The 25,201-nt window shown below is 38.8% G+C and overlaps 4 protein-coding genes across 4 annotated transcripts in view; 3 read left to right on the top strand and 1 right to left on the bottom strand.

The window, feature by feature from the left end:
- Positions 1–1,616: 1,616 nt before the first annotated feature.
- Positions 1,617–12,945, bottom strand: acer2 (alkaline ceramidase 2). The gene is made up of 6 exons (XM_087806607.1): positions 12,637–12,945; positions 12,232–12,346; positions 9,340–9,481; positions 8,357–8,494; positions 5,212–5,349; positions 1,617–3,986 (listed from the first exon to the last, which is right to left on the bottom strand). Exons 1-6 carry the CDS (start codon positions 12,748–12,750, stop codon positions 3,803–3,805), a joined length of 831 nt encoding a protein of 276 aa, XP_087662733.1. The 5' UTR covers positions 12,751–12,945; the 3' UTR covers positions 1,617–3,802.
- Positions 12,946–14,222: 1,277 nt separating this feature from the next.
- rps6 (ribosomal protein S6) lies at positions 14,223–17,228 on the top strand. Its single transcript, XM_087806606.1, has 6 exons — positions 14,223–14,313; positions 15,025–15,156; positions 15,404–15,614; positions 16,405–16,551; positions 16,640–16,797; positions 17,093–17,228. Exons 1-6 carry the CDS (start codon positions 14,308–14,310, stop codon positions 17,186–17,188), a joined length of 750 nt encoding a protein of 249 aa, XP_087662732.1. The 5' UTR covers positions 14,223–14,307; the 3' UTR covers positions 17,189–17,228.
- A 1,154-nt stretch (positions 17,229–18,382) lies between these two features.
- Positions 18,383–24,473, top strand: LOC148089415 (uncharacterized). The gene is made up of 11 exons (XM_087806603.1): positions 18,383–18,730; positions 19,575–19,752; positions 19,888–20,101; positions 20,167–20,449; positions 21,058–21,235; positions 21,327–21,403; positions 21,468–21,648; positions 21,712–21,960; positions 22,624–22,795; positions 22,869–22,963; positions 23,806–24,473. Exons 1-11 carry the CDS (start codon positions 18,452–18,454, stop codon positions 23,943–23,945), a joined length of 2,046 nt encoding a protein of 681 aa, XP_087662729.1. The 5' UTR covers positions 18,383–18,451; the 3' UTR covers positions 23,946–24,473.
- Positions 20,893–25,201, top strand: part of LOC148089410 (uncharacterized) — a 46,576-nt gene continuing 42,267 nt past the window's right edge. The window contains exon 1 of the mRNA XM_087806604.1: positions 20,893–20,921. The gene's annotated coding sequence lies outside the window, so the exon portion shown is untranslated. The remainder of the gene's footprint in view (positions 20,922–25,201) is intronic.

Raw genomic sequence — 25,201 nt, 5'->3', positions numbered from 1 at the left:
GATATTTAGTCTTTGGGTTTTTTTCAATGACTTATATTATTATTGAATAATTCAAAAGAGGTAAACATTTCAAAAATTTGATTTTTTCTCATTAATTCATATCAGTATACAGTATAAAATGTCCTCCTTAAAACTGCACTGGCTGCCAGTTTCTTTCAGGATCAATTTTAATATTCTGGTTCTGACTTTCAGATCTATTCATGGTCAGACTCCTCCTTACATCACGGATCTGATCCAGACTTACACACTGAGAACAACAAAGGAGTTCCAGAAAATCAGGTAAAATCCTGCACAAATAAGAATGTCTTAAGATGTTTCTTGAAGGAGTCAGTAGATCATCAAACACAGAGGGAGAGGAAGATCGTTCCAAAGCTTAGGAGCAACAGTCTGGAAGGATTTCTCTCCTCTGGTCCTGAACCGTGTTCAGGAACCATCAGTAGATTCTGGTCCACAGACCTCAGAGCCCTTTAAAGTATATATTTTAATGACTATTGTTTTGATTGTTTAAGTAAGTAAGTAAGTAAGTTTAAGCGCTTTGTGACCCTGGTCTGGATAAGCGCTATATAAATACAAATTACTTACTTACTTTATTGTTTTCATTTAAATTGGTTTTACTTAATGTGTTGATTTAAGTGTCTCTTAAATTGTTCTAGGACCTACATTATACTCACCAGTATGTGTCGTTTTGCACAAAACTCTCATTTAATAAAGATATTTACATTAGAAAATACGCTTAAGCCCCGCCCACTTAAAATGTGCCGTTTTGGCTTGAGAAGAATGCTGTGTCGCAAATCGCCTTATTCTCTTAGTATACTAGAAGTTAGTATGCATCGGGATAGTGTGCATACTAACTAGTACGCAAATTCTCCACAGATAGTATGTCTCAAATCAAACACTGCTGCTACACACTAACAGGAAATGACACGACAGCTTCTTCTTCTACTACTATTTAACGATGGTTGCAACCAGCTGTTTGAACACTATCGCCACCTGCTGGCAGCACGTTTTGCTTTTTGGAAGAAGAAAGAGTTGGAAGAAGAAGTTTGGAAGAAGAAATAAAGAAAAAATATGAGAATCTAAATATTCGCAAGATGTTTAGACCAGTATCAGCACCGAAGACGTGTCATCCTTCTACTGCTGCTGAAAATTATACACCTGTACGTATATGAATAAAACGGGAGAGAACTTTATTAAGTAATAACTTCAAAACGGAGCAACGTCATGATGAATGAACTACTGCATTTTGAAGAGGACGACTTCAACATTTACAACATGTGAATAAGTCAGGAGAGTTGGGTTTTCACATTAGGTGCCCTTAAATATTGGAAAGGATTTTTTTCTTCCCTCCCTTGCACCCCCCAACCATATTTTATAACACAGTGTACAAATACCAACTCCTCATTAGCTGCAAAGGTCATAAGTCATTTCCACACAGCAGCCGAGAAGTGCAACACAATTCAACACCATAATCAATTACTTAAATATTAGAACAAAATGTTAACAAAACCGTGTGATGTTAACAAGGTCTAATAAAAAGTTGACAGTAAATTTCAATTATTCAGGAATTGTAATTGCCGTATTGCTTAAATACACAGTAAAAAAAAAAAGACACATACTTGGTTTTAATGTGGTTTATTGCATAAAATAAAATACAAATATTATTGACCTTTACAAATATCTGTTTACAAAACATGATAAATTATGAAAATAAATACTTCTGTTTAGTTTTTTAACCAACTTTCGTTTGCAGAGAAAGAGGACGTTGAGAAATGTCGACAAGTCAAGTTGCTAATACTGTAACAATACCGTAAAATGATCCAGCGGTCAAAACAACATTTGGCTGACCAGCTTCGATGCATCACAAGAATCACGAGTTATGTAACACTATCAATACTGTAAATAGACATAACATAAAAAGATAAAAAATATTTGGCTATTAAAATCATTATAGAATATGGATTTTTTGTAATGCTCAATTTTCAAATATATATATATATATATATATAACATTTCTTTTGCATCTACCAACAGTATTCAAGTAGATTTGAGAACTATATTGTTCTTATTTTTAAAAACCCTTCCTCAGAAGTGTGCACACAGATTGTACTATTATGGCCTGGATTTGTCAGCACACAGTGAGCACAAAACATTGCAACAATGACGTGCAAGGTCGCGTTTTAACCCATGCAAAATGTTTAGAAGTGAAGAACCTTTGGAAAATCATGCTGAGAATCTTTGAAAGTTTTCCCCAAAAAAATAATAATTTGACATGCAGCAAGCCATTAAAATACAAATGGAGGTTTGGCACATCTTCCTTTAAATACAGATGGCTCCAACTGCCTTGAAAGTCAACTGAGAACGTTATAGGAAAAGCATATATATGAAATATAATAAAACAATAATTATATTGTCCTTGCACGTACAAGAACATGTCACCAAAGAGTTGCGTTTCCATGCCTACTATCACAAACTGAAACTCATCAACGGTGAACAATGCAAAAAAAAAATGGGCGGCTTAAACATCAAGTGAGTTAGTGCTGTGACCAAGAAAAATAGCTTTCTTGAGTCAAACAAACAACTAAATGTTATAGTTTCATCTGTTTATGTAGCAAGAAATGAAAAGCTTAAAAAAACCTTAACAGCCAGGAAAGATTCCTTGCCATTGCCTTGTTAATACCTAAGCCTGTGATATTATATCCAATAATAATAATAATGTTGAAAGAGGCAAAAAAAGAAAATAATAATAATACCGTGCAATTCAGCATGCAGCCACTGGGGGCACCCTTAACAAACGTCCCTGTGCATCGTTGGCATATAAAAGGAGCGACTTTTAATACTTGGTGAAGTGAAAGTGAGTCAGTGTCTGTGAAAATGTTCACCGTTTACTAAAAAATAAATCACCTTTGAAACAAGAACTGTGTCTTTAATGTCCCTCAAATTAATTGTATTCATGTTATTATTATAGATAAATAGATTTCTACATATATTATATTATTATTTTAGACCCCACCCAAACTAATTCTGTGCTCGAATATAAAACGGTGGTAAGAATGTGCAGCCGTGCTCACCGCAGGGTTCAAATGTGAAATAGTCTTCGTCATGATTGAGAGTAAAATCGCTAAAACATTCTTTTTTTGTGTGTGCGTGTGTATTTGAAGGTTTCCTTTGGAAACATTGTCGATTGCGTCATAAGCGCGACAGAAACATTTTTCCAAAGTCCTGTCAAATATAACCTCTGTCGACAGAGCCCCCCTCTGTGTTTGTGAACTTTCTCACTGAACGGCCCCGCGGGAGAAAGACTTGAGGTCGGGGCCGGGTATTTAACACACACACACACACATATGCGCACACACACACACACACACACGTCCCTTTGTATACACTAAGGTCAGCTGGACCAACTTTCTTGACGCTGACGAGTCACAGTGGAATTGCTAGATCTGGTTCCTGATGAGTCTTAAGACACCTAAACCAAGGTGTCTGAAGATGTTTTTCCAAATGTACAAAAATGTCATGTAATGCATATATATATCGTCATGGATACGCCATGTTTGTGAGCCTGAGTCTGGTGCAACACTGATGTGCTCTGATCACATGACCCTGTAGAAGTGTTCTATTTAAACCGGCTCGACACAGTTGCATAAACACGGTGGCGTAATGAGAACCAGACGAGAAGGGGATGTCCCTCCAACGACCCCCTTATTTCTGTTTCCAAGGTCACACGACCTTCAGAACGGTTGGTTTCTGAATTTGAAATTTTGGGCACCAGCGGAGCGGCTTTTTTTTCCCCCCTTTATGTCTCTTAGGTCACCTTGATGGCAGCTTTCTTGACGCAGAGAAGCGAGACGTACGGGACGCCGATGAAGGCCCACTTCTCGTTGGGCCAGAACATTATGACCGGACCTCGCTCCGGCGCCTCCGTGGCCACGTCGAAGTAGGCGAAGCAGACGCATCCCAGGTACGAAGCCAGACAGATGAGGATATGCCTGGAAAAAAGAGAAAATTATTATTTTTATATTAAAAGGTTTAAATTTGTATTGTGTTTTTTTAACTGATTTGAAATGTCTTTTTTATATTTTCAAAATGACATTTTAATTCTAATAATTCAAAAATACTATTTCTAAATTGAATACATTTTAATTCTGAGCCTTTGAAATTCATTATAGTACAGACAATTACGATGACAGTTTTATACCAACATTCTATAATATTTAAAAGGCTGTGAAAAACATAAAATAAATGTTTTCAAAATTTGACACTGCACTTAAATATCTGGTGCACCTCATGTTTTAATACATTACTCCGCGTCGCTACTGAGCATTACTCCGCGTCGCTCCTTAGCATTACCCCGCTTAGCTCCTTAGCATTACCCCGCGTCGCTCCTTAGCATTACCCCGCGTCGCTCCTAAGCATTACCCCGCGTCGCTCCTTAGCATTACCCCGCGTCGCTCCTTAGCATTACTCCGCTTAGCTCCTTAGCATTACCCCGCTTAGCTCCTTAGCATTACCCCGCGTCGCTCCTTAGCATTACCCCGCGTCGCTCCTAAGCATTACCCCGCGTCGCTCCTTAGCATTACCCCGCGTCGCTCCTTAGCATTACTCCGCGTCGCTCCTTAGCATTACTCCGCGTTGCTCCTTAGCATTACTCCGCGACGCTCCTTAGCATTACTCTGCGACGCTCCTTAGCATTACTCCGCGACGCTCCTTAGCATTAGTCCGCGTAGCTCCTTAGCATTACTCCGCGCAGCTCCTTAGCATTAGTCCGCGTAGCTCCTTAGCATTACTCCGCGTAGCTCCTTAGCATTACTCCGCGTAGCTCCTTAGCATTACTCCGCGTAGCTCCTTAGCATTAGTCCGCGTAGCTCCTTAGCATTACTCCTCGCAGCTCCTTAGCATTACTCCGCGCAGCTCCTTAGCATTACTCCGCGTAGCTCCTTAGCATTACTCCGCGTAGCTCCTTAGCATTACCCCGTGTAGCTCCTTAGCATTACCCGGCGTAGCTCCTTAGCATTACCCGGCGTAGCTCCTTAGCATTACTCCGCGAAGGCTCCTTTATAGTCAGAAAAACAAGGTACTGTATATTGCAAACAGTGTTTGTATCATGGAAACGGCAACCCTGCCAACAGTTTGAACATCCTGTGGGTTTATTTGAGGTGAAATGTAACAACGAAGACACTTATTGCAGTTTCAGCAGCTTCGTAGGGAGCTTACCAAGCACAGTGCAAGTAAGGGAAGTTGACTGAGGACCACATCTCACAGAAAATCCGGTCACTGATCCAGCACATCAGAGCGAGAGCCCACCAGAACCCCGAGATCACACCAAGCTTGAAAACACGTAGGTTTTCACACCTGAAATAAACACACACAAAAAAAAAACATTTTAAAGTACCTGATTATTTTTGTTGCTACTAGTAAGCTAACTGGGAATGGGGGAAGGAGAGTGTGGGCTTTGTGTGAATCCATGATTACTATTAAAAGCTCATAATCCTGGTTAAGATTAGCGTCAAGGCTCGACAATTGAGAATAATCCGCAGAAATTAAATTTCCTTTTTCTCTAACCAGGCAACCACCATAAGAGATATTGACTAATCTAGTCTACAGCTGCTGAGCTATTCTTAGAGCCTTGACCTTGCCTTTGAAACAGCCTTCATGACCGATCAGTGATATTACTTAAGGTCATCATCATTTACTTGAAGATTCTCTCCTTCATCTTGGACTACTCCACTTCAAATTTGGACTTTTCCCCATACATGACATTCCTCAAACGACCTCAAAGGAAACAGGAAACAAGTGCTTTGACAATCAAGATAATGGATGCTTAGCTGGGTGTAACAAACAGCGGTTATTATGTTGCGTGAAAAATATCAGGTCCAGTTCAACCTGCCACGAACCACATTGTTCATCTTTCACACAGAACATAATGATGAGAATAGAAAACTTATTTTCCAAAGTTACCACTACATATGTATTTCTGGACGCCATGGCGGTCATTCACCTTGACCCAGAGGCAATAGAATAGAATAGAATAGAAAATAATAATAATTTTAATAATACAAGGGATACCACAAACACGTTTGTTTTTCGGGCATCAGGGTCACCTTGACCCCGAAATAACACAAGGGCTAATATTGGGTAACAAATGAAAACATTGATGAGGTACAATGTACAGAAAATGTAAAATTGAATGACCCAGAAATGACATTGGAAGACAAAGAGCTCACATGTTTGTTTATGCCATGATTCTTTAGCAAATTAAAATGATTTTTCCCCGTGCAAGTTACTTGAAATTAGCAAGTAGTTACTTCAAAGATACTAGTTAACGGGGAAAGTATTTTCTTTGAAAGACAGGGAGAAAGGCAAATTTGGAAAGTGTAAGGGCAGTGTATCGTTGGATGCTCATCAAACAATTCAGAAAAAAGCTTAAAACAATATATAAACAATAAATTAATAAAAAAAAAAAGAATAGAATGAATTAGGAGTAGTGCTTAATAGTAAAACATTTTCAATATGATTGGAAAAAAAAAGGGTTCTTCCGATTAGATGACCCCTGGATGACCCTTCCATAATGCGATCCAATCAGATCGCCTTGTTATTCGACTGTGGTGTTGTTTTGGGCTTAGAAATCTGCCTTGAGGGCGAGAACTTCGATATTGGCACATGCGATATGCACATGGAAAACATGTGCGATTATTTATCATTGTTGATTGTATAAATCAGGCATTTTTTTTAAATGCGCACTTTGACCAATCAGTATCACGTTCTGTTAAGTTGTCAATTTGTACTTCTTTGTACTTCAATTCTCTTTGTCGTTTACGTCTCGTCTGTATGTTAGCTGTGCAGCGCAGCTTGCTAGGCTTGGTTGCTAAGCGCGGCTCAGTATATACACGGAAGTAAGACTAACTTATGAGCTACTTAAACGCGAATGATCCAGGCAGTCGCTCATGTCTTCCAACCCCCTTTGCTAAAGCAACATATTGTAAGTGCTTTTCATCTTTTTCTCAGTTGTATTCAGCGATCCTGGAGCTTCCAACCAAGTGTAAACTTGTCCTTCTTCGCTGTATGCTAATGAGCTAAGCGGTTAGCGTCATGTCATTTATAAACTGTTATGTGTGCGTGTGCAAGGAGGTGGGATTTATTATTAATTTGGGTTATATCGCGAGGCGCCGGCGGCTCCTCTCTGATGTCGCTCGGTTTCACGCAAGTCCCGCGGACACCAAGCTTACTAAGTGAGGTTTTTCCTCCGATCGGAAATAAACGAAAAGCGAAATATCGTGTAGTTTTCCTCATCTACACGCCTGGACCTCCCCTACAGTACTCGCGCGCAGGCGGCTACATTTTTAGGTGAAAGAATATCGCACTTATTTCCAATATCGTGCAGCCCTAGCGCCTTCCAAAAGCTCCCATTGACCGAACAATTTGCAATATTGTATTAAGAAGGGTGACCTAACCCTTGGATTTAACCATTGATCTGTAAATATATTCAACAATGGAGGAAGTGCAAGTAGACGCACACTCTGACTCACGGAGTGGTCCAGGGTGGTAAGTTATCAAGGACAAGCTCCGGGTTAAAGCAGCATGTCCTAGTCATCCAGCAGCTGTGGTTACACAATCTTTCTTGACAGCTACTTAACATAAACAGCCTGTTTTTGTCCCAGTGGAAGTGAATCATTTGTTCTGTGGGAGAAAAAACAAACAACAAACAGCAGTTCCGTCTGCTTCAAAAAAAAAAAAAAAAAAGGGCAAAAGTCCACAAGTCGGTGCCTCAGGAATTTGCTCCCACTTAGTACAACAAAAACATCGGCAGGAAAAGTTGACTGGCACCAGCAATAATCTCCAGAACGAGCAACCGCTGGAACAATTGATGACAGAAGGTTGAAAGAGCCGCGGAGGTGGCGAGAGGTGATCGGAGGAAACGGATAAAACAGAACCTGTCGCCACATCCATTTGCTTCTTTTGTTGTTGGGAATGTTATTTCACATCACAACCCTCTCTCTCTCTCTCTTGCAGAGAATGTCAGGACAAAAGGTCAAATGTTGATAACTGCCGACACATGTTATCCTGTCCCATGCTCTTAGCATGACAGGCCAGAAAAACAACAGGGACGGTAGAAACAGAATCGAACCGAAACTCATTGATTAAAAGCAGAAAATGGAACCTGTGTCGTAAAAACTGCTCAAGGGTTCAACATTTTACATATTCCATAAGAGAAAAAGTTTTCTCTTATACACCACAATAAGGCAATCATTTGATTGGTCAGCATTTAACATGTGGGTAAATGTACCTTATTATTTAGTAACTTCTTCTTATATTTCAAGAACAAGCTTAAACGTGTGCCATCTCTCGCCTGAAGACCCACCTTTTGAGTTCTGTGATGAGCAAGGCTGTGCACGGGATGCCCAGAGTCATGAGGGACAGCGAGTTGACCACAGGTTTGACAAAGGCCAGGCCTGTGGTGATCCCAGACAAGATGCCGATGACCACTTTGAACCTTGACCTAGATAGAAGAATGAAAAAAACAAGTGAGGAAAACGCAGAGGAGAATTGAGCAGCATCAGCCCTAAATTACGAGAGCATAAACTCTGGCTTCTTGTGTATGAACCATTAACAAACACAAAGCAAATTTGATGGCCCTGAAGAAGAAAAAAAAACGGACATGATGACTCGGCGACTTCAGAGCGAGGAGTCACGGCATGTGATGCAGCTTTAACTGGTGTCAGCTATCTCAGACGGGACTATTATTAAACCGGTCGGTCACTTGGACAACAGTCCGATGAAGAAGTTCACAATAACATGGAACATTTGAGAATCACCGTTTACCCAAAATACATAATTGATCTGGAAAATAAATAAATCCTGGTGAAGATTAAATATATACTGGGTATACAGTTGATATATACTGTATACTATCCTTGTGATATTAATGTATTATTATTATTGTGTTATCAGTTTTATCTTCATCTTTAAAATATATACTTTATTGAATATTGTTCTGATTGTTTAAGCGCTTTGTGACCCTGGTCTGGAAAAGCGCTATACAAATAAAAATTACTTACTTACTTACTTATAGACTCAAAATATGTATCAATCAGTGAAGGTTTTAATGGCCAAAGAAATGGGAATATTGAATATTCAAAAAGATCAAATGTATTAAACAAAAACCATTTGTTTCGCTTTGAAGGTAAATAAGATTATAATTCGGTTGTTTTTTTCTTTGTGGACCTCGTTTTCACAGGGAAGTCAATGGTAGGGAATTGTGCCACCTCCAGTACCGACCCGTTTTTTAAAATTTATTTCAAAGTATGCACGTGTATTTATTCGTCCGTTATCGACTGGACATACCGATCTCTCCGAAACATCTTTGGCAAGTATCTTTTAGGGAACCACATTCCAATGGCACACATCAGAACCCAGAGAATGGCCAACTCATCCAGCATCTGGCCCAGGAAGCTGAGGGTGGCGTGGAAGTATGTAGATCCAATACCTGGAAGGAAGACACGATTATTCTTGGAACATTAATACGTCTTAACGTACTCCAACAGTCTGGGTCATGGGCCAAACAAAATGAATATTTACCGAACTAGAAGAGGAAGTATGGAAGTGATTATTGTCTTTTTATTATTCCTGGAGGCTCAATCTACACCATTACACAATTGGTCTGTCTAAACTTTGGGGTAAGAAAACGTTATAAAAGTCATGTGTGCGTAAAACAAGTTTGTAATTCTCAGTTTCTGTGCTTACTTTTTAAATGTGTGCCTGTTTTCTGCAAAAAAATACGAGTAAGAATTAAAGTTACGAACACAAATCACTTTCCTGTCAAATATGACGTCCCAGGATCATTCAACGGTCGCACGCACGCCTTTCAGAAAGTTTTCTTACCCCATACTTAACCACCATATTTCTCTTAACATTCGTTTTACTTTTATTAGAAGTCTCTGCTCAATCGCGGACTTAAAATACAGATTTTCTTAAACCCTGGTAACTTTATATGTCACCGACATCAAGGTTAATCTACTTTGATGTTGATCAGGCAAGAGAAAAACGAAATCCCCCCCGCTTGTAGTCAAAATAAAACAAAAGCCAGGATGAATCTTAAGGAATTAACATATCAAGGGTTTTAATTGTAAAGCATTGAATAAAATGTAACAAGACAGAAAAACCGGGATTTCCCAAAATCATTCCAATCACCAATTCAGTGCAACATTTGCCATATTTGTTTATAAATATTTAGTTAGTATTCCAAGCATTTATTTTAAAAAAATAAAACTTTATCAAGTAGATCACGTAAAAGTGTGTTTGCTTGAGTAGAAATCACAAGCTGAGCTATGCACCCGATCAACTCAATACAGGTCCAAGTCAAATTTGTGCTGAGGACCGTTTAGCCTGTGCAACAGTCTCTTATCAGAACGTTCAGACTGTTCGCAGGATACACCACTTGTTATCAGCACGCTTCAGAGAACCTTGTATGGAGACAAAACTAAATTTTAACCATTTCTGTAAATAAACTTAGACAGAAAGAACAATACTTTATATATAGAGTTTATGATTAAATAGAAAAAAGTATTTATATACGTTTGCATTGATATATCCACTGAGTTACAGTGGTAAATATGTTACAACTAATGGTACAACTTTCATGATTGACAGTTAAAGTTGCCTTTTGGCAAAAAATGTTGGTCTTGCAGGTCAAACCTGGGTCGCCATGGTGAAGGGAAGAGTTTTAACTAGTGACTAGTAGTTAGCTCACCAGCATTACTTAATGTCAAAAATGAAGAAAAAAAAGAAAAAAAAAAAGAAAACAATGCTGAATTTATAAAAGTAAAATTATTTTTCACTATAATAACCGTTCAAAATTTAGATTAATGTACAACACATTATCTGCTGCTCGCAACTATTTAACACACAAACTCTTTTTGTTACATGGCTCATCTGAAGACCACATGACCTCCTTGGCAGCAATAATTAGTATTTTACTGCACACATTTTTTTGTTGTTGTTTTTTACTCTCCAATATGCAATATATATATATATATATATATATATATATATATATATATATGCACTTATACACTTAATGGTCAATGGAGGATATTGTGCTAATCCGGTTCAGGTCACAAGACTCAAAATGAACAGATGAAAATCGAATGACATTTAATTATATATATATATATATATATATATATATATATAAAATATCATTGTTGTTCATAGAGATAATAGTAAGTAAGTAAGTAAGTAATTTTTATTTGTATAGCGCTTTTCTAGACCAGGGTCACAAAGCGCTTAAACAATCAAAACAATATTCAATAAAGTACATACTGTGTGTAAAGGTTACTAAAGTAATGGTCAATGGACTATATTGTGCTGATCCGGTTCAGGTCACAAGACTCAAAATGAACAGATGAAAATCGAATGAGATTTAATATATATATATATATATATATATATAAAATATCATTGTTGTCCATAGAGATAAATAAGTAAGTAAGTAATTTTTATTTGTATAGCGCTTTTCTAGACCAGGGTCACAAAGCGCTTAAACAATCAAAACAATATTCAATAAAGTATATACTGTGTTTAAAGGTTACTAAAGTAGGGGTCAATGGACGATATTGTGCTGATCCGGTTCAGGTCACAAGACTCAAAATAAACAGATGAAAATCGAATGAGATTTAATATATTATATATATATATATATATATATATATATATATATATATATAAAACATATCAAACGCTGAGGATATAGGGCATGTTATAGGCATATATATAATATATATATATATATATATATATATAATATCATTGTTGTCCATAGAGATAAGTAAGTAAGTAAGTAATTTTTATTTGTATAGCGCTTTTCTAGACCAGGGTCACAAAGCGCTTAAACAATCAAAACAATATTCAATAGTGAGGGATCAATAAAGTTTTACCTTACCTTACCTTAGTATAGTATATACTGTGTTTAAAGGTTACTAAAGTAGGGGTCAATGGACTATATTGTGCTGATCCGGTTTAGGTCACAAGACTCAAAATGAACAGATGAAAATCGAATGAGATTTAATATATATATATATATATATATATATAAAATATATATATATAACATATGAAACGCTGAGGATATAGGGCATGTTAGAAGCAAATATGAACAAATATGTGTACAATTTAAAACAAGCTAACTGTATAGTTAAACAATGAGCTTATCATTATTCTACGAGTAAACAAACTTACCAACCACCACCAGCAGACTCCATATGAGGTAGATCCCACTGTTGAAGTGTGTGGCATATTGTCGAAACAGGCAGATCAGTATGGGGGGCAACACAAAGAATAGGATGTTGCTTATCTGGAAGAAGAAGAAAAAGGAAGAAAGAAGATCAACAACAAAAAACAAGCATGCAGTCTGCAGAAGAAACCTGATGCTTCTCGACAAACGGTTCCAAGTGTGAACCCTTTAAAAAAACATGTAAAAAGGCGAGGTTTATAACGTAAATAAACAACAGTGTGTGACAAACACGACAACAAAGAAAGGATGAGATCCTGATCCATGAGATCTCCTGCAGACGTCTTCGCTAGACAACAAGTTTAAGACACAAAAAAAACAGTGGCATCTTCACCGAAAATGAAGGTTCTTACCGTGTTGTAGAATTCGGCAATGCTGGGGTAGATCAGGTAGTTCCCTTCACACCAGTCCACGTCTGAACTCCCAGCCTGCAACTGGTCCCAGAAAATGAGATTAACGTTACTCATGTCTGGACTAGTTCTCCAGGATGGACAGTCGTCTTTAAATAAAAAAAGAAAAAAAAAAGGGGGTAAAGAGATAAATCGGAAGCTAGCTCTCTATTTTATCTCTAGCATTCTCGCGAGCGAAAAGGTGCTTCTAGAGAATTGTTGTGCTAGAGTAGTGAGCTTCATGTTAAGCGTCCTTCCTCCACAAAGACTCGTCGTGACGTTCAACGCTGCTTAGTGACAGCTGCTCTGGCCGTCGACAAAGAGCGTATGACGGCAGCGAGAGGACTACCCGCTCTGTACTTCCTGCGCCGCGGCAATGAGTTAGAGTTCAATACGTTTACTTTTTAAATGTATGTATGATCTTTGAATTTCCAAACGCATTATTTTGTTTATTTTCCAAAACATTTTGATTCAATCCGAATTTCTCCTATTAAAATCGAAGATTGTCCTGGTAGAATTCCAATCTCTACTAGTAGAATCTGGAATTCTACCTAGTAGAGATTGGAATTCCAAACTCAAACTAAGGTAAGGTAAGGTAGAACTTAATTGTTTTTTTTCCAATAGCCACTGCAAATACAGCAATTTTTCACAAAAAATAATTCAAAAATAAAATAAGAACAATAACAAAGAGAAATAAAGAGAAAGAACAAGATGATACGATCTAATAACTAATAACTAGTAACTAGTAGAATCCGGAACTCTTCTGGATTCCAGTCTCTACTGGGACATATATACATTAAAAGTAAATCCGACCAGAAAATACTCACACATATTATGTATGACGAGCAATAATATTTTATTTATCTCAATACTAGTTAACGATTCATGGGTTAAAAGAAAAATAAATAAATCGTATTTTAACATCTCATATATATATATAATATATATGTTATATATTTTATTTCATAATTTTTGTATTAGATACTTATACAATACATATATATATATATATATATATGTTTTAATATAAAACATTTTTTTAACGTATTCTTTTCTGTATACGCATTTCATGTAAATCGTGTTTTATATTTATTAAAGTAAGCAAGTAAGTAAGTAATTTATATTATATAGAGCGCTTTTATAGACCAGGGTCACAAAGCGCTTAAACAATCAAAACAATACTAAAAAAAATATGTATTTAAGTGACTCATACGACATTTTAATTGAAATAATTATAATTATATTAATTATTATTCTGATATGCATTGGCTTAAATTTAAAGATCAATTAACATTCGGTTAGATAATCTAATCTAATGGGTTGATCTAGTAAGAGAAAAAGAAACATATTAAACTCCCGTTCAATTTGGTGTAATATTTCACACTTATTTTATGCATAATTCTTTTTTTTTCAACAAGCGTAGGCACTCGTCCTATTTTATTTATCTTTTTTTGTTGTTTGATTTGCGTTCTTTATTCTGTGTAAACTAAAAGTATACTGTCAATATATAAAGCCGTTTGAGATCATTTTAAGCAAGACGTAATCTCGCGATAGTATTTCAGGCCTATGTGAGACCTCGAGGCGGATATCCGCTCTCTTTTCCGTGGCGGACCGTCGTTGGGTCGGTTTGGCAAAATGAAGGTACAACGTTTCCCTCAATATATCTGTATGAGCAACGCATATTTCACATAAATAATCCGATTGTATAAATGGCGACATCGTTGGCTCTCAAGCAGTGTGAAAAACTCTGGGATTGATGCGTTTGTTTGTCAGGATGAAGTTTGATGGTGTGAAGGAGACGCGCTGAGTTGGCTCTGTTGGCTAACAAGCGGTGGAAACATGGCGGCTAGCTGCTAGAAATGTGCCCTAAAAATGAAGTCGTATTTTGACCAATTGTCCTCTACACGTATCGCACACTTTTATCCATATATGTATTTTACTCCCTTTATGGTTATCTTGAATATTATCCATTGTATAGCTGTAGGACGCTACGCTAACATGCTAACGGTGAATAACCGGCATATGGGCCACATGACATTAACGCTACTAGTTTTGGCTAAAGTCTACTGTTTAAAGTGGATTTCTGGTGTTTTGGGGCAACATTTTTATGTGCAGTGGATGTGAATGAACACGTTAAACGGAGTCTGTGTTTTTTTTTTGTCCATGTGTTTATTCAATATTTTGTTACCAGTAATCAAGTTAATGTTATCTTGACCTTTTAAAGCATATACTTTATTGAATATTTGTTAAGTGCTTTGTGACCCTGGTCTGGAAAAGCGCTATATAAATAAAAATGACTTGCGTACTTACCAAGTTGAGTGTCTCATGTTTACTTCATGTTTTCTTTTGCAGCTGAACATCTCATTTCCCGCTACTGGCTGCCAGAAGCTGATCGAGGTTGATGATGAACGTAAACTGCGTACTTTCTATGAAAAGCGTATGGCTACCGAAGTGCCCGCTGACCCCCTGGGTGATGAGTGGAAGGTGAATGTTTTTTATTTTTATTTCTTAAGATGCTTCATAGTGGCACACCAGTAGACCCTTTCTGACTGTTCAGTAGTCATTAAGGGGGGACAGTGTGTTGCCAGAGCAAAATGGAGCAGCTACAGATACAACCAACGCCCTATAACTGGCTGGTTGAAACAGCGAAGCTCAGACAAAACATGTGATAATCTTGAATGATGATATTTCCCCCCCTTGTCAATTACTAACGTTTCCTATCCATCTATAGGGCTACGTGGTGCGCATCAGTGGAGGCAACGACAAGCAGGGCTTCCCGATGAAGCAGGGTGTGCTGACCCACGGTCGTGTGCGTCTGCTGCTCAGCAAGGGTCACTCCTGCTACCGTCCACGCAGGACCGGTGAACGCAAACGTAAATCTGTGCGCGGCTGCATCGTCGACGCCAATCTCAGCGTTCTCAACTTGGTCATTGTCAGGAAAGGTACGTTGTTTTTATTTACTCGGATCATTCATGCTGTTTTTTCAGTTTAATGCAAAGATGCTTGAAGTGTGAAATGGCGGTTCGAGCGACATTATAGTGGGTTTATAAGACGGTGCATGGTTTTGACTGAAATAGTGATGAAATTAACTCAAAATGCCTATTAATTACAACTCCATCTACAAATATTTAAAAGATGAAAGGCATGGGTCGTAACTAAAATGAAAGTTTACTAAACTTTCTGTAAGGAGAAGTTTGACATTTTTTGAGGCACGATTTATTTTGATTTTCTCAGTCTTTGTTACAGAAATTACCATTTATTCCCTTCGACATAAGTTTCACTCTTATTGGAAATGATCTTTAATTGTTTTAATTGACCTCGATAGCAAATAAAGACTTGCGGGCTGAATTTGGACCCAGGTCTTGGTCTTTAACACGCATGTTAAGAAATTAAAATGTATTCATCGTTTACCAATGCAGAAAAGGTTACACGAAATGCACATATTGACGTGTATAACAAATGTCTTGCTAAAATCTGTGGTTAAGAACTTTTCAACTAAAAACAATGCAATTGTTAATGGCACACCATTCGACCCTTTTGGATTCTTCCATAGTCTTAAAGGGGAGACAGCGTGTTGCTAGATTAACTGTGGAGCTGCTCTCCAGATGCAACCTGATCACTCGTCAATTGGCTGGTTGAACTGCATTGCTCCGCCATTGTTTGTGTGTACAGTTGGTGGTTAAACTTCGCATTGGTGTCAGGTGTTTGACTTCAAGTTGTGTTTTCTCACAGGCGAGAACGAAATCCCCGGCCTCACCGACAGCACTGTCCCCCGCCGTCTGGGTCCCAAAAGGGCCAGCAAGATCCGCAAACTGTTCAACCTGGCCAAGGAGGATGATGTCAGACAGTATGTTGTGAGAAGACCTGTCAACAAAGAAGGTACAGAGATTAAAACAATTGTATTGGAAGGGGTGAAAGGGGCCCTTTTTTAGGGGTTAAGTTGTGCAATTTTGTTTTCCTTCGATAGGCAAGAAGCCCAGAACCAAGGCTCCTAGGATCCAGAGACTGGTGACTCCCCGTGTGCTTCAACACAAGCGCCGTCGCATTGCCCTGAAGAAGAGGCGCACCCTGAAGAACAAGGAGGAGGCCTCCGAGTACGCCAAGCTGCTGGCCAAGAGGATGAAGGTTAGTTTTTCAGTAGAACCTCATTTGTTTTTGACAGCATTCAGTTTGCATTTTAGTCGAAGGGTTTTATTAGACCATTGACAAGGACCATGAGACATTTGAAACATAATTTGTTCATATGGTCGTATGAATGTTTGTTTTTTTAGGATTTGCAATTTTTTCCAACTGTACTACAGTATATTAAATGTTTTAATATTTTGATTTATAAACGCTCTGGTTTTGAAGTCACTGAATCCTAATATGTGGCATCGCTTGCTAAGTTGCTAACTGTTGATCATCTTCTGTGCACTAACAGGAGGCCAAGGAGAAGCGCCAGGAACAGATTGCCAAGAGGCGTCGTCTTTCTTCTCTGAGGGCATCTACATCCAAGTCAGAGTCCAGCCAAAAGTGAACTCTCAAAGTTTAATAAATAACTGTTGGTTAAAAATCAATGTGTTTCACGATTATTTTTTTAAAATTTTCAAGCAAATGTGTTAGTCTATGATGAGTGTATTTTGCGTACTTTGTGAAAAGCGTATCTCTACCGAAGTGCCTGCTGACCCCCCCCTGATTGATGAGCGGAAGGTGAGTGTTTTTTTTTTTTCTTAAGCGATGCTATAGTGGCACACCAGTAGACCCTTTCTGACTGTTCTGTAGTCACTAAGGGGGGACAGTGTGTTGCCAGAGCAAAATGGAGCAGCTACAGATACAACCAACGCCCTATTACTGGCTGGTTGAAACAGCGAAGCTCAGACAAAATTTGATAAACTGAAATAATGTATTTGTTCCCTCAGTCTATTTAAATAAAGGTTGGTTAAAATGGGTTTCTCGGTTATTTTATTTTCAATCAAATGTTTTTATTTAAAGTGTGTTAAAATGTTCTAAGATTTTCAGGCTTGCATCCAAGTGAAGCAAAAACTTGAAAGTCCAAATTTCTCATCCCTTGTCATGATGCTCTGCTTTGAATTTAATTTGCGTAGAAATCTCAACAAAACGGAGATAAGGAACGTAGCACATTAGAACTAATAACTTCCAGTTCTTATGTTCTGTTTTTTCCTGGCACTAAGTGACACACGTTGCAAAGGACTTTTTAATTGTTTTGAGTGAACGTAACTTCAACTGAGCGATTTAAACACCTTTAGCAATACAAACATGTAAGCTCTTTAATAAAAAGAACAATATGAATTAACCATTCTCAATACTACTTTACATGGATAAATGTGCCAACAAAATCATCGCTGCAAATCAATTTATCAAAATGTGACTCGTGTGATTCACCTCAGGTTCCGAAGATGCACTTCAACAGTTTAGTTTAGGAATTAGAACGGCTGTCTGGTAGTCTCTGCTAGTTCCACACGTATTTTATATTGCATTGTACATTTACAAGTGTTATTTTGGTCAAACGCGGTTCAGCCAATCAAAAAGATCCGATGAACAAAGTTGGACTTTTTAAATATGTGTTTAATGTGTGGTAACAAAGTGTCTCTTTTTGTCTCGGTTCAAGTTCTGTTCACTCAAAAAAAAAAAAAAAACTTTTTGAAAAGACGTCCGCGTTTGGGTCTTCTGACGTCATCACGCAGGAAGTGCCCGGACCAAAATACTAGGGTTTACCGATTCGGTACCTGAACATCTTCGCTGCTACAAAAACAACAGGGCTGTCGCTGTTTTCGCCAGAATGGCGCACAGAACGTGTGTGTTGGGCTGTAAGGACACACTGTCGCTACACACTCTCCCCAAAGAAGCTGCTCTGAGGCGCCAGTGGGAGAAGTTCGTGTTTCCAGAAGGACAAGATGGACCTTCTTACAGCTCACTGTTCCTCTGCTCGCGACACTTCGAGGACGATTCTTTCACCAACAAGTTTCAGTTCGACGCAGGATTCGCCGAACGATTGCACGTGAAGAGGACTGCGGTTCCGACTCTGCATGGACCCAGAGGAGGACCCGAACCCAATGTGGTAGGTGAATAATAGTGTAATATTTAGCAAGCTTTTAAACACAAAAATAAACCTATAAATTAATATTACTACTATCTGCATTTAAATATAGTGCTTTATATTTGTTGTCTTGGGAAACCAGCTCCATCAATACGTCTTAAACGTTCACTCTCTTACACGCACTGACACTACTTTACTTCTGGTTACCCCATTGGCTGCTGGGTAATGTAGTCTCACACAGCTTTATTATCGTAAGTAATTTGTATTTATATAGCGCCTTTCTAGACCAGGGTCACAAAGCGCTTAAACAATAATAAAAAAAAATATATATATATATATATATATATATATATAACTAAAAAGGTTAAGATAACACTTAGACAAACCCGGGTGTCCCAGAAAATCAGGGACAAGCCTGCACGAATAAGAAAGACTTAAGATGTTTCTTGAAGGAGTCAGTAGATCATCAAACACAAACAGAGAGGAAGATCGTTCCAAAGCTTAGGAGCAACAGCCAGGAAGGATTTCTCTCCTCTGGTCCTGAACCGTGTGCAAAGAACCATCAGTAGATTCTGATCCACAGACCTCAGAGCCCGAGCTGGGGTGTAAGGCTGGATCAGATCACTGATGTAAGGAGGAGCCTGACCATGAATACAGGTAGATCTGAAAGTAAGAACCAGAATTTAAAAATTGATCCTGAAAGAAACTAGCCACCAGTGAAGAGTTATAAGAATCGGAAAAATGTGAGTTCTTCTACTATAGCGGGTCAGGACATTCTTTCCGTTTGCTCTCCCTGTCGTTATCTCTTATCACGCATTTTAAAGTACATGATATTTAAAAGTAATTTTTTTAATCTCTCACCCAGAGTACATGTCAACCTGTCGTGGAGAGTAAACAGGAACCAAGAGACTTGGAAATCCCTCACAGGCCAGTGAAGCCTCAAATGGTGTCGATAGGAATCCAGGTGGACAAGACGACTTTTACCAAAACCACAGCCACACAGAAGTCCTATAAAACTAATCAGGCCCATGTGAGAAGCAAAGGTCTGTTTTTTTTCTATTATTCATTTTAACTTTGGTGTAGACACTTGTATTATTGTGTCTCTGTCTCCTCTACGTCAATATCTCAGGTCTTAGAGTTAAAACTTGTTTAATATTAATGATTTATTTTTTAAACAGCAACACAGACTCAATCAATGGGCAAAAGCGTCGACAACAAGCCGGACGCCGAGCCTGAGCCGAGTCCCACGTCCACGGGGGACACCTTGGACAGACCTTTGCTGAGACCGGCGAAGAGACCACGTCTGGAGCCGCTGACGGATGAGGACGAAGGACAGGACGGAAGCTCTCGTTGCGGGCAACACCAGTCGACGGACGAGCCGTCCAAACTAAGGTAAGACGTGTCTGTTGTGTAATATATTCAGTATTTATAACGTTTTTTTATTTTGTAATCTCCAGGGACTGGGAGACGGACTCGCAGACGGATCACAGGAACAGGAAATACATCGTTTTTGAGGATTGTTTGCGAGCGCTCTTTCAGACTTGCCCAATGTGTCAAGGGGACTGCGAAGTCGACCAACTTCGAAAGGGGACATTTGTGGAGTTCAGACAACTCTGTCCGGAATGTCGGTACGACAGGAAGTGGCAGAGCCAGCCGTTGGTCGGGAACGCCCCCGTGGGCGACATCGCAATGTCGGCGGCCATTTATTTTACCGGTTCATCGTACAACCCATTGAAAAAGGTAAGTAAGTAATTTTTATTTGTATAGCGCTTTTCTAGACCAGGGTCACAAAGCGCTTAAACAATCAAAACAATATTCAATAAAGTATATATTTTAAAGATCAAGATAAAACTGATAACACAACAGGAGTTCCAGAAAATCAAGGAAAAGCCTGAACAAATAAAAATGTCTTAAGATGTTTCTTGAAGGAGTCAGTAGATCATCAAACACAGAGAGAGAGGAAGATCATTCCAAAGCTTAGGAGCAACAGCCTGGAAGGATTTCTCTCCTCTGGTCCTGAACCGTGTTCAGGAACCATCAGTAGATTCTGATCCACAGACCTCAGAGCCCGAGCTGGGGTGTAAGTCTGGATCAGATCAGTGATGTAAGGAGGAGTCTGACCATGAATAGATCTGAAAGTAAGAACCAGATTTTTAAAGTTGATCCTGAAAGAAACTGGAAGCCAGTGAAGAGTTTTAAGGATCGGAGAAATGTGAGTTCTTCTACTAGAGCGGGTCAGAATTCTCGCTGCAGAGTTCTGAATCAACTGCAGGCGAGACAGATCCTTCTTGTTAAGACATGAAAACAAACTGTTTCAGTAGTCCACCAAGTGAACCTTTTCCTCTCAGGTAATGACGGCGATGAACATGGACATCTTGGAGTACAGCACTTTCAAACAACATGTTCGAAACTATCTGGAACCCGCCACCGTCCATAAGTGGAGATCGGAGCAGCGTGCATTTACCGAACAACTCGAACGGGAAGAAAAAATCCCTATCGGCGGGACGATGAGATCAAAGTCCTCGGGTGAGGATTCAAGAGTCGTCCTACGGTGACGTTTGTACTTTTTTTCGTGATTTAAAAAAAAAAGCGTTTATTAAATGTGTCGTGTTCACAGGACACTCTGGAAAGTTTGGCAGCTACACAGTGATGCACCTGGACACAAAGAAAGTCATAGACATTCAGCTGGTGCAGGTACTACGCAAATATTTACAAAATTCTGTCTGAATATCTTTTGATGTATTTTTTTTTTGTCCAGAGCGATAAGGTCAGAGGTCGCGTCGATATGGAGAAGGAGGGACTGAGAAGGAGTTTGGAGTACCTGACGAAAAACCGAATCGCCGTGGACTACATCGTGACCGACCGGCACACACGGGTCCAGCAGTATTTAAGGGACAACGACATCGTGCAGTATTACGACGTGTGGCACCTGGAGAAAGGTAAGAACTCTCACATTTAAACTCATCTACTACATGAATAGTCTGAAATTGAACTCGTCGCAGGTTTGTCCAAGAAGCTGGAGAAACTTTCCAAATCGAAAGACTGCGAGGTCGTTCGCAAGTGGCTGCCGGCGATCAAGAACCACATGCACTGGACGGCCACGTCGTCCAGGACGGGGCCGGAAAAAGTGGCGAAGTGGAAGTCGCTGGTGAACCACATGCAGAACATCCACAAGCACGACGATCCTCTTTTCCCCAAGTGCGCCCATCCTTACCGAGCCACGACGGACCCCAACAAATGGTTCAAGCCGGGTACACGTCACACTCACCGATGCTGTGTCTCAAATCGAATACTAGCGTACTCAAAGTTAGTATTTTTAGTGCGTCAGTGCGTCTCAATTCTTAGTATGCGAAATTTATGCACACTAAATCGGCGTACTAAAACACCCACAAAACTGAGTACGGTTCCATGGACACTAACCACCCTAAACGGCCGCCATCTTAGTGACGTTTTAAACGAAAGTTGGGTCATATTTATATGCATATACTTACAGGTGTATTATTTTCAGCAGCAATAGGAGGATGACACGTCTTCGGTGCCGATACTAGCTTAAATATCTCACGAATATTTAGATTGTCATATTTTTTCGTTATTTCTTTTCCAAAGTTGCAAAACGTTCTGCCAGTAGGTGGCGATAGTGTTCAAACAGCTGGTTGAAACCATCGTTAAATAGTAGTAGAAGAAGAAGCTGTCGAGTCATTTCCTGTTAGTGTGTAGCGGCAGTGTTTGATTTGAGACGTACTATCTGTTGAGAATTTGCGTACTAGTTAGTACGTACACTATCCTGATGCATACTAACTTCTAGTATACTAAGAGAAGTATAAGACTTGAGACACAGCACATGTCACTTGGACGGAAACCTTTTATGAAGACATTTTTTGGTAGATTCTGACGTTGTTTTTTCTGTCTGACAGGTACGGCACCGACCAACAAAGTTGAGAAAATTCTGTTGAACGAGAAGGTTCTCAAGGACGTGGAGAAACTAGGCAGCCACGATCAGACGTCAGCGCTCGAGTCTTTCTGTAGTCTGATGCTGCAGTTTGCACCGAAGACTTTTGCGTTCTCCTACGTAGGAACGCTCTGCAGGTAATCGGTAACACACGACACCGTCGCATGCGACAAGAATGCATTTGTGTTCATTCTTCACATGACTTCACAGACTATACCTGGCAGGCCTGCATTACAACGAGAATGTTGGACGAGCCACGACTCGTTCACAAGGTGTCGGGGCCGCGAAGGAAGCATCAACATCAGGTGATCATCGTTGAAATGAACAAAGAAATACTTTTTTTTTAAATACTCCCTGATATCTGCTGTTGTTATACAATATCCACATTTCTAGAAGGCGCTATATAAATAGAGATTATTATTATTATTATTATTATTATTATTATTTGTAGTTAAAGGGCACCTAATGTGCTGATTTAAGTGTCTCTTAAATTGTTCTAAGACCTCTATTATACTCATCAGTATGTTTCTTTTTGCACAAAACTCTCATTTAATAAAGATATTTACATTAGAAAATACGCTTTAAGCCCCGCCCGCTTAAAATTCTCTGTTTTGGCTGAGAGGAAATCTTGTCCAAGCAACCACGCCCACTCTGCTCTGATTGGTCACAAAAACACGAGTTGCATTCAAGGACTCGCATAAATTTTAAACTCACCCCTAAAACTCCCGCTTTGTACATTTAAAAACGAATAATAAAAATAATATTTGCTGCTTAATGTACACGTTACAAAAACACCTAAAGGCAGAAGTAAGTCTCACCATGTTTACATAAATATTTACTTTGTTTATTAACATGTAGGTTCTGAACTGATTTAGGGCTTCTAGGGGAGGACACCTGCACCAGTGTGATGTCATAATGTATTATTTAAACCGTAATCTCGTTTGGCGAGATTTCAGACGGGAGAGAACTTTATTAAGTAATAACTTCAAAACGGAGCAACGTCATGATAAATGAACTACTGCTCTTTGAAGAGGACGACTTCAACATTTAAAAAGTCAGGAGAGTTGGGTTTTCGCATTAGGTGCCCTTTAAGAACGTACATTAATCTATTATCTCGAACAAAAACATGTTTCTTTTTCTTCTTTAGGTTACGTGACTGAGCTGATCAGAATTGTGTTTGACGAAGTGCTGGTGGATCCACAAAAATTCATGGATGAGTTGAAACAAGTCACATCCCAGATGCATGAACCTGGAAAGGTTGTCAAAAGCGAAGATGTGTCCATCTGAACCGAAAAGACTGTTGGGGGGTTGGGGGGGGGTGCCTGGTGTCTCTCGCCAAATAATGATGAATGAATAAAGTGGTTTTTGTGTCTGTCTTAAATGTCCTGCACAGGACTTAAATAACAGTGTTATTACAGAAAATGTCCAATATTTTGAGACTGTTCTAAAGAAGGTAAGACTTTTACTTTTTTAAAATAGTGACATTAATTGAAAATGGTTTTACAGACGTGTTTCATCTTCAGTCAACATGGAACAAAACCCAAATTGCACAATCTTTTCATGTTACTGGTTAATATGTTTGGGTAAAAAAAAAACAGTAACGAATAATGCCGAGATAATTGTCATTCAACACCAAAATAATACTCTTCAATAAGGTGGAAATAAAGTTATATAAAATGGCGTATTTCTGCTCAAAGTCCAGCAGAGAGTGGCCACTGCCATTAAAGACCCACATGACGGTGACGGATATGAAAATGAAATTTACGCTTGTTTTGTTGTATATATTTTTTAATAAACTCGTTTTTAAATAATTCATTTCATTTGTCATTTAATTCTAAACTTAATGTTCTGTTTTTTATTTTGATGAAATCTGGTCTTGTGGATTAAAATGCACTGAAAGAACGAGCGGTTTATAATTGAATCTTGTTTCTGTGTTTAAAACATATCTGTGACCAAAAGTTGCCCTAAAAGTGTTATTGGTTCTCGATTAAATCTGTTTCAAAAACCTGTATGAACAGCTACAAAGATAAGAGAACGGCACAGGTTAGCGTGTCAACACGACCCAAACCACTTTTCCCCATCACTAGTTTGTCCACCTGCATACAAGATAAAATACACAATTCAAGTTTCTTTAAAGAACAATGATTTTATTTGTTACAAAAAAAATGTCTTCAATTGTGTTATGATAAAAAGATATACAGTGTGGTGAATAGTGCTTTGTATTGGCAAGAATCTGGATTTACGAAACATTTAACGATTCAGGGGCGATATATGGTGATACTGTAGTAACAAGAATATATTTGTAGTATTGTCGAGTACTTGACTCTGGTGCTGCAGAGTTTACAGACCACATGACTCTTGACGAAGTCGTAACTACTTTCATTTGTTTTGAAACCAAAATATGTCCAAACTTCAGCTTTAAAAGTGGCAGGAGTCGAGTGTATCCTCTCGTTCTCAGTCATCACCGGGATCCCGAGGGATTTCCTTGTTCCTTTAGCTGCGGAGGACGTTATGACGGCCAGAAGTTTAACTGCAATAGATAA

Source organism: Callionymus lyra, chromosome 1, assembly GCF_982586985.1.
Source record: "Callionymus lyra chromosome 1, fCalLyr1.hap1.1, whole genome shotgun sequence".
Taxonomy (NCBI): domain Eukaryota; kingdom Metazoa; phylum Chordata; class Actinopteri; order Syngnathiformes; family Callionymidae; genus Callionymus; species Callionymus lyra.
This window is presented reverse-complemented; position numbering and strand designations above follow the sequence as displayed.

What these genes read in the sequence shown, in the direction of transcription:
- LOC148089415 (XM_087806603.1), top strand. Translation starts at nt 18,452, where the DNA reads ATGGCGCACAGAACGTGTGTGTTGGGCTGTAAGGACACACTGTCGCTA. An exon ending in GGCCCATGTGAGAAGCAAAG is followed by an intron (nt 19,753 to 19,887) that starts GTCTGTTTTTTT and finishes TTTTTTAAACAG; the next exon opens with CAACACAGACTCAATCAATG. An exon ending in CAACAAATGGTTCAAGCCGG is followed by an intron (nt 21,961 to 22,623) that starts GTACACGTCACA and finishes TCTGTCTGACAG; the next exon opens with GTACGGCACCGACCAACAAA.
- rps6 (XM_087806606.1), top strand. An exon ending in CTTGGTCATTGTCAGGAAAG is followed by an intron (nt 15,615 to 16,404) that starts GTACGTTGTTTT and finishes GTTTTCTCACAG; the next exon opens with GCGAGAACGAAATCCCCGGC. An exon ending in AAGACCTGTCAACAAAGAAG is followed by an intron (nt 16,552 to 16,639) that starts GTACAGAGATTA and finishes TTCCTTCGATAG; the next exon opens with GCAAGAAGCCCAGAACCAAG.
- acer2 (XM_087806607.1), bottom strand. Translation starts at nt 12,750, where the DNA reads ATGAGTAACGTTAATCTCATTTTCTGGGACCAGTTGCAGGCTGGGAGT. An exon ending in AAGATGTTTCGGAGAGATCG is followed by an intron (nt 8,495 to 9,339) that starts GTATGTCCAGTC and finishes TCTTCTATCTAG; the next exon opens with GTCAAGGTTCAAAGTGGTCA. An exon ending in CCTTACTTGCACTGTGCTTG is followed by an intron (nt 3,987 to 5,211) that starts GTAAGCTCCCTA and finishes TCTTTTTTCCAG; the next exon opens with GCATATCCTCATCTGTCTGG.